This window comes from Prinia subflava, chromosome 13 (genome assembly GCF_021018805.1).
Source record: "Prinia subflava isolate CZ2003 ecotype Zambia chromosome 13, Cam_Psub_1.2, whole genome shotgun sequence".
Taxonomy (NCBI): domain Eukaryota; kingdom Metazoa; phylum Chordata; class Aves; order Passeriformes; family Cisticolidae; genus Prinia; species Prinia subflava.
Window position 1 is genome coordinate 12,328,826 of NC_086259.1, and position 13,108 is coordinate 12,341,933.

At 41.7% G+C, this 13,108-nt stretch overlaps 1 protein-coding gene across 5 annotated transcripts in view; it reads right to left on the bottom strand.

The window, feature by feature from the left end:
- The window catches only part of ESRP2 (epithelial splicing regulatory protein 2), a 42,250-nt gene extending 30,021 nt beyond the window's left edge, over positions 1-12,229 (bottom strand). The window contains exons 1-3 of one of the 5 annotated variants that reach the window (XM_063411148.1): positions 11,919-12,229; positions 11,507-11,659; positions 10,511-10,639 (exon numbers count right to left, since the gene is read on the bottom strand). In XM_063411148.1, the coding sequence (XP_063267218.1) occupies positions 10,511-10,639; positions 11,507-11,641 (264 nt within the window). In that variant the 5' untranslated portion in view covers positions 11,642-11,659; positions 11,919-12,229. The remainder of the gene's footprint in view (positions 1-10,510; positions 10,640-11,506; positions 11,660-11,918) is intronic. The other 4 variants (XM_063411146.1, XM_063411147.1, XM_063411150.1 and 1 more) reach the window with 4 other exon arrangements.
- Positions 12,230-13,108: the final 879 nt, after the last annotated feature.

Consider the following 13,108-nt stretch of genomic DNA (forward strand, 5'->3'; position numbering starts at 1 on the left):
TGTTCCAAAGCAGTTTCCTCCACACCAGCTGCTTCTATAGACAAACTGCTCTTGTTGCCTCTCTCACAGAAGGAAACTAATTCTTTTCCACTCATGCTGTGACCAAAGGTCTCAGGGTCTCAGCTATCCTAGGCTTGGGGTTCTGCCATGAAATTCCAATCACAAATCTTCAAAAGAAGTAGTAGCTGAAAACCACAGAATTATGTTTTTAAATGCATTTATGATATTCACTTTTTTTTTTTACTTTGTTGGGAAGCTGAAGTTACAGGAAATAGTGTCACCTTGTCCTCCTCCTTGTTGTCACCTCACAGGTCACAAGTCTCTCAAGAGAGAAAGGCCTACAGACACTTATAATTACTGCAAGACTTCAAGGGGGAAAATGGAAGGTATTCTTCAAGTTTATTTCATCCTTCCACTCAATAAAATGGAGAGAATTCCTTTAAAATTCATTATACTCCTTCAGAATTAATAGAGGGACTGGCAACTTCAAACTTAGCTGGTGAGAGTAGCCTACAGTTAATTTCCTGCAAAAAAAATAAGTTTGTGTAGCATTGTTCAGCAACAGGTAGAACATGAAATACAAAAACAGAGCAACAATTCTCATGGTCTGTCTGTCCAGTGACAGTCTGTGGAGCATAGAAAACAGACCATCACGACTCAGGGCTGTGCTAAACTGTCTTAAAGATGAAACTCCCACATTATTTCTTTCTGTGGTTCATTTTAATTGGGGCTGGGTCTTTGTGCAACAAAGTTAGCAATAGCTAACTAAATGCTTTAATTCTTCCTAGGAAAGAATGCAAACATGTAACCTTCTGCCATGACAAAGATCTGTCCAAGCCATGCCACTTGAGCATTTTATGACCATTTTTGATTAATTATTTCTTAGATGGAAGTTTGCAACACCAGATTATTTGCATGCTTTCCAGCTATGGTATCTACAGCATCTAATTCAGGTAATGCATTAAGCATAAAAGGCAAGACCATGGCTCAGGCCATCTGAATGTCACAGCAATCAGGTCACAGGCTTTTATCTTCAAAAGCACAACCTGTTTTAATAAGAGAGTGTTGAAATATGCAGAGTACTCCACAAATAAGCTACTTGAAGTTAGTCTTGTGCAAGATAAAGCACCCCAGTCCAGCAATGTAAGAATTTCAGAGTTTGTGGACTTACTTTACTACTACATTATGTGTCAGGAAATTGCTAAATAAAGAAACACTTACTGAGATAAACTACGTTTTCACTTTAAATTAATCTGTGTGAAAGAGGTCTGTGTGTGAAATAGCTCTCAAAACCAACAAAATAACACAAAAATATGCATATCTTGCAAAATACTTTATCAATTGTTAGCACAGATTATTCATAAGTCTGATTTTAAGCAGAAAAAAATTCTGAATATTACTAATACAAAAAAAAAAAAATCCTACTCTGTCAACCTTTTACCTACATTTCAAGCAGGTTTACAGTGGTGCCTCACACTCCTCACAGGCTGCTTGCTATCAGCTCAACTCACACAGCAAGTCATTACAGCTTGAAAGACATGGCTGAACATACTTTCCAAACTCCAGGTTTTAATTAATGCCATGACTGCAACATTTCCCAAAGTCCTGATATAAGCACAAGCTCTCTCTCAGTGTTCTATACCTCCCCCACGCCCACTCACCTCTGTTTCAAGGACAAACTTTCATTAGCAATGTGATCTTTAGCACTGGCTCTATTGACTGTAATGCTTGGTACTGCTCTATTTACTCAACACTAACTCATTGTTTGTAGTGCAAGCTTAACCAGTTGTAGGAGAAGAGCCAATGCCTGCAAAATTAAAGCTTTTTTTTCTAGTAGGTTGTTTCTCAAGTTGTTTTTGTAGTAATACGCAGGGAAAGTAAAAAGATGAAGAAACATCAAAAGAATGAAGAGACACTTCTCATTCACAGCCCAGTTTCCAGCATGATTTTCTCATACTCCTGCCTCTCCATTAAACTTATACTGTAAGAATATCATAAGCATGGACTTTCCCGAGTAACACCTGTGAAGTATCTTTCCTTATATAAGAATCCAAGTGATTCTTGGTCAAACCCCTACAAATATCAGCAAAGAAAGTCAAACTTCCTTAAATTTACCCTGCTTTGCTTTGTAAATGGGGGAGCTTTTTCTTTCCCTTTCTTGTACAAACATGCTTTCACAAATACATAAAGGACAAGTGGAATTAGATCTCTAAATCAGTTTGCCTTCAATCTCTCAAACTTTCAAGTCACAGATTACAGCAAACATCAAGAATTGGTTATGACTCACAAGGAAAAATGAGAATAACAAATTATTAGAGATATGATTTTAGTAATTCACAACTGAGTAAGATCAAAATTTACACTTGGCCTTCCAAGGGATTCAGATCTGCCCAACAGAGAACAAGGGCATTAATGGTTACATTAACTGGATATTGCTTACTCTTATGGAACTATGTCCTCCCTTGCAGGTAACTTACTGTTCCCAGAGCAAGTTTCTTGTGACTGAAAAGACTTGACATGAGTTTGTCTGAATGTAAGCAAGTCACAGCTTCTTGTGATCAAATCTTAGCATCTGAGACTTATAGAGAAAGGGTGTTGATTTATATTTTCTTTTGTTTCTTTAAGCATAAACACAAAACAGCAGTTTTCTTCTGCATTTCATATTTTCAAGGTGCCATTTCACATGCTTTACAATAAGCTGAAGTCCATCCTGTGTAAGCTAAATTCTGTTGTAAAAAACAACACTGACACTCAGTAAAGCAAACGGCAAAATTCTGTCACAGTCATATTCTTGTGACAACTGTGTATCTCCAACTATGTATCTCAATCCACCTCCAATCCAATGGTATTTGATTCAAGAGGATTGGTGTTACACAATGTCTTGTGTATTTCTTAAGCGGCAAAGTTAGCTTAAATCAACTTTGAATAAGGTCTAGTTACACAGCAAAACTTCCACAGGGTTTTTTTTCACTTTTATTTTTTAAGTTGTATTACTATAGTTTTACTTTTCTCTTAGTGCAATTCACTCCAACAGACTGACCAGGAAAGTAAACATCTTTACAGAAGTTACAACACAATTAATTTCATGCACTGCCAACGTTGACACAGCTCATTGTAATGTTAAAGCACATGCTTACATTTCTCTAAAATAAGAGCCACAGAATTGAAGCCTCACTAATTAAGTTTTGATTTGAATTCAGTAAGAATGATAACACATTTCAGACACCATCCTAGAGCTCTAGGAACAGAACATTTCATTTTAAGCTAGTAGGTGTCCAAAACCATCACAGGACCAAAGTTTTTGCAAAAAGGAATACAACTGTTTCTTAACCTTAAGTTTCTAACCAATATTTTACTGTTAACAAAATATCCATTTCTCAATCCTTTTTGCCCCACTTTGTCCACTGCAGATCTACAAAGAAAGGCAGCAGGAGGAAAGAGAAATTAAAATATTTAGAAATGGAAGTTTGGGGGAAATGGGAGAGTTGGTTTTAGTTGTTTTGTCACTCATCAAAAAGGGTGATAATTTGAGCTTCACTTCCCAATACCTTTTCCTTAATATTTATCCCATAACTCACATCTACCTTCAGAGCATGGGGATTTAATGAATGAGCAATAAGCATTATTTCTTATACAAATAAGCAAGCCAGTTGTTTGTGAACAAAGGAGGAACAACAGCTATTGTATAAAAGTACACTGGAGCAAGCTGTGAACAGTTTAAAGAACATCACTACAGATTTATCAGAGCAAAGCACTGAAACATGGTTTGTAGAACAAACATGATTCTGACTCAAGACTCTCTTAGAACCCCTGTCAAAGTGTCTTTCAAAGCACCAGTATTTCCCCCTTTTATTGGAATAAGGTTGTAGCTAACAGAAAACAACATGATCTATCTGCAGGAAAGAAAAAAGCTTTTCCAGAGCAGATAGGAGATGGCAAAGACATGAACGTGAGGGGGAATTACTATTTATGTTTCTAATTAAGAGATAAAATTTCCCCTTTTAACCACAGAAATTATAAAATGAGACAGAGCTGACAATATGTAGCTAAAAAATTAATCTTTAATCAGCATCTTTGTTCTGGCCACAACACTGCTTTGCTAGCAGTATCAATTCTAGTACCTGTGCATCAGTCTGAAACCCAATTGCTCAGCAAAGAAGTGCTACAACAGATTGACAGAGATGTTGCCCTCATTTGGCAGCACTCAGCTAACCCAAGAACTTGATATATAACTTAAGAGTGTTGGTTTATGAAAAAGGGGAAAAAAATCAAGTAAACCAACATACAGGTTGAGGAAGTGTGCAACCTTTTCCAAACAGTACCAGAGGAAGAGGGGAAAAAACACAGGTTTGCAGACAATGCAGAGTATCCACACAAAGTTTCCTAAGCTGCTTCCATGTTAACAGTAAGAACAGAGAGAAGCACTGCACATATAATTGCTGTCAAAATAGAATACAAATCACGGAATCATTTAGGTTGGAAAATATCTTCAAGATCATTGAGTCCTACCATAAACCTAACAGTGCCAAGCTGACCACTAAACCATGTCACTAAATGTCACAGCTACATGTTAAAATCCTTTATGCTTCATTTATTCCTCATCCACTTTTGAAAACCCTGACAATAATTCATTAACACATTTCCAGTGATTTTTTTCAGTAGCTACTTAGAACAAGTAAGAGGAAATAAGTTCAAAGTCTCTGAGGAGCATGCAATCCAGCAATCTTTGTACTAAAATTCTGCTACTGTATTTTGCTGTTTTTCAATGACTTTAAAAAAACCTGCAAGAACAATTTCAAGAGAAATCCAAGTATTGAGACATAATATTATAGCCGTGAAAACATCCAAATGTATTAGTGGCACAGTTTTTAAACACAGCACAACACCACACCCTATGAAGACAGGCACCTGAAGCTATTCTAGAAGGTCACAGTAAAGTTTATTTGTCCGTATATGCTAATGTCTGACTTGGTAATTAATTGTTACTGTTCAACATCACTAGAAAAAGTAGCAACATCTGCTATCAGATGTACCTAAACACAGGAACAAAGCAAGGGAAACTTCCTATTTCCTACACGGAATACTTGAGGAATTCAGATAACAGTATTGCAGCCTTTGGGGAAGGTAAGGCCACTGCTTTTCCACACGACCTAACAGAACAAAAGTGCTGCCAATAATAAATGGATTCACATGATCTAGATGTGTATATTTCTGTATGCATATATATATATATTTAATATACATAAAAGAGGAACAATTTATGCTATCAAATTTTTTCTGGTCTTTTTGAGCAAACAGATTTGAGTGTTTCAATAATAGTGTAATGGGTTACAGAGCTGAGTAGCACTGAGGATTTGTAAAGTGAAAAATAGTTTATCTATGCCATTAACAACAGAATCCAAACTAAGGTTCTGAAAAAAATGTTAGCCATAGCTAAAAAATAAAGAAATAAAAATCCACACTGTAACATCCTACAGCTACAAGAAGCATTAGCACATCCTTAATTTCCCACAGTAAATACTGAGGATATTCCAATAATACGTATGCAACATAATTTAACCAATCCTTATCTACATTTATCAATGAAAATAGGAGCTATTGGATGTTAATAAACGTGAAAACTCTACATAAGGCTACCTGCACACAGGACATTCAACTCTCCTGTAAGAGCAGGAATTTCCCCAACAACCTGAAGGCCCTTGTGTCTGTCAGGGAATTGTCAGCACCCACTGCTGATGCCAAACCAAGGCCAAAGTTTCATATCATTTGCTCAGTGCCCTAATTGTCTTAAAATGTTACCCTCCTTTCACCCCCACCTTAGTGCTACAGCTGCCCTCGGGAAAACTTCCTAATCTGCCACACGTGCATCAGACAGAACCACCCCAAACCAGAAGTGCCTTCAACTCAGAACAGTGCCCTGCTCCAGTTCAGTCTGCAGCCCCAAAGACTTTTGTACTGGCAGAATGCAGGTGAGAGATGGCCAGGTAGGGGTCACCTGCCTAAGTTAAAGGTGCCACTGAAGTGTTCATGCAGCAGCAGCTTGAGCACACAATGCAGGGGCAGAAATAGCTTAAACTGGAATAGCCATCAGACGTGTTGGATCATGAAAACACAACCAAGGGGTGCAGTTTCACAGGACGTGAGTTTGGACAGCAAAGCAGTTTAAAGTTCCCACCCCACCTGCTCATTTCAGTGATCCTGTTTACAGCACAGCTTCACAAAGGGTTTTACTGACACAACAGAAAGGTGGCAAGGTCTGGCATAGGGGCAGGGGAGAAGCTGGCTTCACCACTGAAGCCAAATCTTGTGAAACTACACCCTAAGTATTTGTTGTGGAAAGAACAGCCCGTCTAGTAACACTTTCCAAAGGTTTGCCAAACACCTGCTCCAAACCATCAGAACTCACACCCAGAAAAAACTCCAAACCCTGTTAGAAGTTTTATTGAGGAGATGCAGTCACCAAATAATCTGAAGTTGGAAGACCAATTGTAAGACTCAAAAAAAAAAATTCACCCTGCATTTTCTTTTTTTTTTTTTTTTTTTGCAGTTTGAAGACTGAGAGGTGTATTAAAAATAAATTCAAAAGAATCATTTATCCAAAATGAAGGTGTGACAGCTGGCAAGGGAGCCAAGAAAACTTTCTGCTAGCACTTTGTGAAGAAGAAGCTGCAGAACAAGTTTCTCTTAGAAAAAGGGTTGTAACCGGTTTATCAGGTTAGAGGAATTCAAGAGTTCTTCCACCTCTCCCCCCATCCCATTTGTTTCCAAATGCTCATTTAACCAGCTTGTTTCTTGCTGAATTTGCTGAAAATGAATTGCACCTGCAGCTCAGCTGGATAATCAATAAGCATCTAAACATGCTTGAGGGAACTGGCAATTTGCTATCACCAGGTGAAGTGGCAACCACAGTATTTTCCATCTGAGCATTATTTAGGTGAATGTGCAGGGGGAAAAGGCCCAGCTTTATATCAAAATATTCACTGATGCATTTGATTCAATATATTCAATCAGCAAGACTAGGAAAGGCTTTTAAACAATTTTTTAATATTTAAATGTCAATCCATAGATTAAAATTGAATGCTTTCAGTAGGTCCAAAAGCAAAGCCAGGTCTCACATGAGAATCTCCCTTTTTATGTGTATCGTTCAAAGAAAGATGGTAATTACAGCTAAATACTGCAGACAGTTCTCCAAAATTATTAGCTCTTCTTAGACTTATCCTTTGTCAGGAAGACATGCAAATATTGCCTTGCAAAAGGAAAGTAACATGTCTTAAGGCAAGTCATGCCGATTCAGCCAGGTTTTCTGTATGGGAGGGATTAAGAAATCCACAACACTTTCAACTTCATATGGGATCTTTAACTTAGAACCCCCGTGGCTACAGCCAGAGAAGCACATGAGGATGTCAGCTTTTTGATGGCAGAGTAATGGGGCTGAGAGAAAGGTAAAGTTCATTTTCGTTTTGCTCTTTAAAAGCAAGGCTCCGTTCCTGCAAAGTTTCGGAGAGCAACCTGAGAATAATTGCTCTCCCTTAAAAGCTTGCAAAGTGGGAAACTATAAAGCTACAGCAGCTAACTAGAAAAATATAAATAACATGCTAAATAAGCCTGTCCTGTGGTTTGAGGATCTGAACAATGAGACTGGCAAGAATGTCCCAGTCATGCAGGAAGAAAACTATTCCCCTTGGTAAGTAGTGTAGCTAATGCATGTTTAGAGGCTTAGATCACAGGCTCAAGATAGTTCCAAATACACACTTGAACAAGAGATCTCCCACTTACTTTGTTAAATAAAAATCCTCACAGTTTTCTACTCAGTAGCATTCTGCAACATCTCAGCAGCTGCGAGTTCACCATTACTGGTCTCACATCAGAGGTAAGATATTAATGCCATTTTGAGCTAAATACATCAAGCAAGGTGCTCCTAAAGGGCACACATTTTATGACTTCAGGTAACTATTTCCCTGACATTTGTACATACTCCACCCCTAGAAAAGAAAGCTATCACAACACTGCACATCACCTGTGACAAAATACAGATGGATCCCATAACTGCAGTAGTACCTATGGAATCAAATGTTTGTTACCCTGGACAAGTACAGTATTTAAAACCTTGCAACAAAACATACAGAGCATACTCTGCAGCAACCAGCTTGGTTATTTGGGGGCACTGTGCTTCAGAACCCAACCTTGTAAAATCACAACAAACAGAACTTATGATAAGGAACCCTATTACAGAATATTTCTTAAGACAAACTCAAGTAGTAAGCTGTGCAAGATGTGACATTTTAAGAACATGAAGTAAACTTGAAATGATGCATCATTTGATGAAGTGCCTGGTTAAAAGCAGAGTAAAGGCTTGACCACAGATTACAGGCCTTTGGTAGACCCCATCATTGCTGGAAAGGGAACCACACAGAAATAGAAGGAGACTTTCCATGCTCAAGGGAATAACTCCAGACCCACAGAAGCTGATCTACTGTTTACCAGCTACAAATTACTGATTCAGAACCACTGAATGTTTGAAGTGGAAAGAGGCCTCTGAAGCATGGATAAAAGTTACAATGGATTTGTGCTCAGTGATTCTCACTTCCCTCTACTTGTAGAGGCTGGGAACCCAAGGCAAAAAACCAGAAGCAGGCACAAAAACTTTCATTTACATGACTGAGATATATGTTAAAGTGAGCAATTTTCAGCTGCATCATCAATTTTCTACCACAGGCCAGGCAGGGTGTGGAAAGCTAATTTCACATTCTCTATAACATTATCTCAAATCAAGGTACAAGTCTACTTCCTTTTCCTCCTTTTCAAATAACTACTTCAACTAGCTGTCGCTTTTGCTAATCAAAACGCTGAGAAAGAAAAAAAAGTATGTGTTGTCCCCTGACTCATCCTTAAAACACATGATGCAATTAAAATAGCCCATGGACTTGCCTTCAAAAATGCCGAAAAGGATCTACTATTTAAGAATATGGAGTTTTGTGTTTTGCCACCACTGCAAGTAAGTGGGAAGTTGAATTAATTATCTCCTAATTCCCACAGGAGTCAGGACACAGAGGGAAAGGGAGAAGAGTTTAGGTAAGGTGTGTTCCATAATACTTTTGATGGAACTGGCCACATCACAACTGGCATCCAACAATTAACAGCAAAATCATTATTTAGTTGCATAGATATGCAAACAAAAAGGGAAAAAATTGGTGTTTTTCCAGAGTCTCTACCCACCTACACACAAAGGTAGTATTTCCTTTTATTTGCTAAAGCAGACCCACCTACAGTGCAATTTACAGCAATAAGATACAATCTCTCATAAAGTATTGAGTATAATTAAAGTGTGTCTGTTATAAAGGTAAACAGAGTGTACTAGGCTAAGCTGTTCCAGATGTCTTTAGTGCAAGATCTGGGACAAGATCAAACCTGCAGCTGCACATTTTCTCAGGGGTTATTATGAAGCTTTAAAAAAAACAAAAAAAAAAGAAAGAAAATCACCTCTTGGTCCTGGACTCCAGCAAAACAAATGCAAGTAGAACAAATGCCACTGCAGCCAATGCTGACAGATTTTAAGCCACACAGAAGTTACATTTTCAAAGACACTCCTGAGTGTAGTGTTAACCATGCAGTATCAAAGAGGATTAGAACCAAGTCTGCCAAGTTATCTGTGTCACCAGAAGTTAGAGCAACACGAACCTGTTCTACTGCCTAAGCAAGTTTCTTGCTGAAACACACCTACGAGTGATTCAGACAAGGTGTGGAAAGCCAGGTTTATATGTTACACAAAAATGCACTATTGTATTTTTCCATTCAAGCACATTTCATGCACAGAAAGAACAGTCAAAGCAAGCAAACTTTCGGGAACTGCATTATTTGCACTAAATTTTTTGAAGTAGCTTAAGTCCTCTTGAGCTTAAGTAAATATCATACAAATTATAGATTTACTGTCTAGTGTGATACTAAATGAGCCAAAGAGCAAAACTACAGAAATCATTAAAAAAATCAAACCAAAACACTTTATAATCCATTAGGTTCATTAGGCTCATCTGGGAAAAAAGTGATGCACAATGAACATATCTGATATATATGAAAGATTTCAGCTGATTTTAAGAATAACACATGAGGAAAAAGTTTTTAATACACATTAGAGCAGTGAACTTGTAGATTAGAATATACCATGTGAAGTTTGAAAGTTTGATTAGCACTACTTTATTAAGCAGTACTCTTACTGGCCTACTCTTAAGAGAAACTTGGAATAAAAGTAGACCCATCAAAACCACCAGAAGTCAGACTTCCCAAGGACTTATAGCATCAGCTCAAATACTCTGGTATCGTACATAACTGTTTCAGAATTATGGAGTTCCCATTTCAAATGGTAGAGGTCTCATTTGGCTTAGCTTAAAACAAGCATGAAAGCTTGCTAGTGATTTCAAAGTGAACGACAAAACTAAAGTCTGTTTCCTTTTCCAAATCCATTAAATCTCGTTCACAGGGTTCACCCTGAGGGGCTCAAAAAGCAGCTCCTCACCTGTTGAAGAACCCGGTCCAGTGGTTCAGCTTTGCCCAGTCCCTCTGGTGTCAAGCCACTGACTTCTCGACACTGGTCACTTAAGTCCAAGTTGTCTGCTTTCACCAGGGATTTGTGTAGCGTCCCTACCTAAAAACATTTAAGAAATTACGGACAAAAGTGAGGAACAATTGAATTAGCTCTTCTTTGCAATGTGTTGAAACTGCAGAAAAATCAGAAAGGTGCAGTATCGCCTCCGGATAAATGCCAGGAGAAAACGCATTTGTCTATTTCACAAATCGAAACCTTTGGCCGCGGTTTCTCTCCCTCCCACCCCGGAGAGCCACGCTCTCTGCTTCGGAGTATCCGAGCCCATTTTCATGGGAGGCCTTTTGCAGTCAGCACCGACTTTTACGGGAGTTGTTAAGTGCAAAGGGAAGATCATTTAATATTAAGGTAGTTACATGAATCTAGTAATGAAATTGATAGTCCTGTTCGTTTTATCAAAGCCCTTCATCTCTAGGGGGTTACTTATTATAGGGCTTTTGGGGAGAAAAAAGATCAGAGATGACTTTTAGGTTGGCCTAAAAATGAAAAGAAGTCAATATTCTCTTAAAGGTTATCCAAACATTGGTTAAACAAACAAAAAGCAGGCCCAAAGGGTCCAACGGTGACCGTGAGCGGCTCCCAGGGAAGCGAGCACGCTCGCAGCCAGCCGGGGCAGCTTTTTGTTTTAAAGCTTCAAAAGTCCGTAGACATCCTCGAAGCTACTAATCCTTAAGGCGGACGGGGCAGCGGGGTGTGGAAGGGGCCAAACTTTCTTTAAAAGTAACTTCTTCCCTCAAGAGGGAACAAAAAGGAGCTTCCCGAGCGTGCGCCCCGGGCAGGGAATGCCCCCGGGCCGGGCCCTCCCTCCCGGTGCATTTGTGAAATGAACAAACGGCTGCGGGCGGCCCGGCAGCCCCGCTCGCCCCGCCGGGATCGCGCCCTCGCCCCGGATATCGAAGCCATCCATACCTTCTTGCTGTGTAGATCCACAACTTGCCACACCAAGAGAATTAGTTCCCTCTCATCCGAACCCAGTTTAGCCCCATATGCACCAGCTGTTGCCCCAAACAACACCACCAAAGAGTCACTGTGCGAAGCCGTCATGACCACAGGGGGAAACAACTACAATCAAAAGCAGAGGTCAAAAAAAAAAAAAAAAAAAAAAAAAAAAGAGAGAGAAAGAGGCAAAAGAAAGACACACTAACAAACAAGAAAAAATATAAACCCCAAAAAATCCCACAAGGCTCACCCCCTACCTCCAAGTAATCAAAGGGAAAAGGAGCGAACGAGGAGTCACAATATAAAGAGGAAGGAAAGAGCTTTTTAGGAGGTTGGGTGTTGAAGGGAAGAAAACATGGAGAAAGCAAGCTCCCATGCCTACCTGTTCCCGGTGATCTCCTTCCCGGGGCCGATTGCGAGGTGAAATTAGCAAGCTGTGGGTTTCTTTCCCTCTGACATCATGGCAGAAGCTCAGTCTGGGCTTGGGCTTTTTTTTCTCTCTTTTTTTTTCCTTCCCTCTTCCCCTTCCCCTCTCCTGAGTTACCTGCCCTTGGTGCAGCTCATGTGACTCTAGTCAGCCTCCCAAAGGGACAAGGCCATTGGGCCTCTGGAAAAGGTGTAGGAGGGACGGAGGGAGAATCAACGCCTGGCTGATCTGGTCTGATTGGTTTTTGAAGGAGATCAGAGGCACACTCCCTTTCTCTCTTTAATTCTGCCCGCAGGAAGTGCCTCTACCTGCTTTCGGCTCAGCGGGATCGCGCCCGGCGCTGGGTGCGGGCCCTGCGCGCCCGGCCTGCGGTGCACAGGGGCTCCGTGCGGTGCACAGGGGCTCCGTGCGGGGCACAGGGGCACCGTGCGGGGCACAGGGGCACCGTGCGGGGCACAGGGGCTCCGTGCGGGGCACAGGGGCACCGTGCGGGGTACACGGGCACCGTGCGGGGCACAGGGGCTCCGTGCGGGGCACAGGGGCACTGTGAGGGGCACAGGGGCTCCGTGCGGGGCACAGGGGCACTGTGAGGGGCACAGGGGCTCCGTGCGGGGCACAGGGGCACTGTGAGGGGCACAGGGGCTCCGTGCGGGGCACAGGGGCTCCGTGCGGGGCACAGGGGCACTGTGAGGGGCACAGGGGCACTGTGAGGGGCACAGGGGCTCTGTGCGGGGTACACGGGCACCGTGCGGGGCACAGGGGCTCCGTGCGGGGCACAGGGGCTCCGTGCGGGGCACAGGGGCACTGTGAGGGGCACAGGGGCTCCGTGCGGGGCACAGGGGCACTGTGAGGGGCACAGGGGCTCTGTGCGGGGTACACGGGCACCGTGCGGGGCACAGGGGCACTGTGAGGGGCACAGGGGCTCCGTGCGGGATACACAGGCTCCGTGCGGGGCACAGGGGCTCCGTGAGGGGCACAGGGGCTCTGTGCGGGATACACGGGCTCCGTGCGGGGCACAGGGGGCTCCGTGCGGGGCACAGGGGCTCCGTGCGGGGCACAGGGGCTCCGTGCGGGGCACAGCGGCACTGTGAGAGCACAGGGGCTCCGTGCGGGATACACAGGCTCCGTGCGGGGCACAGGGGCTC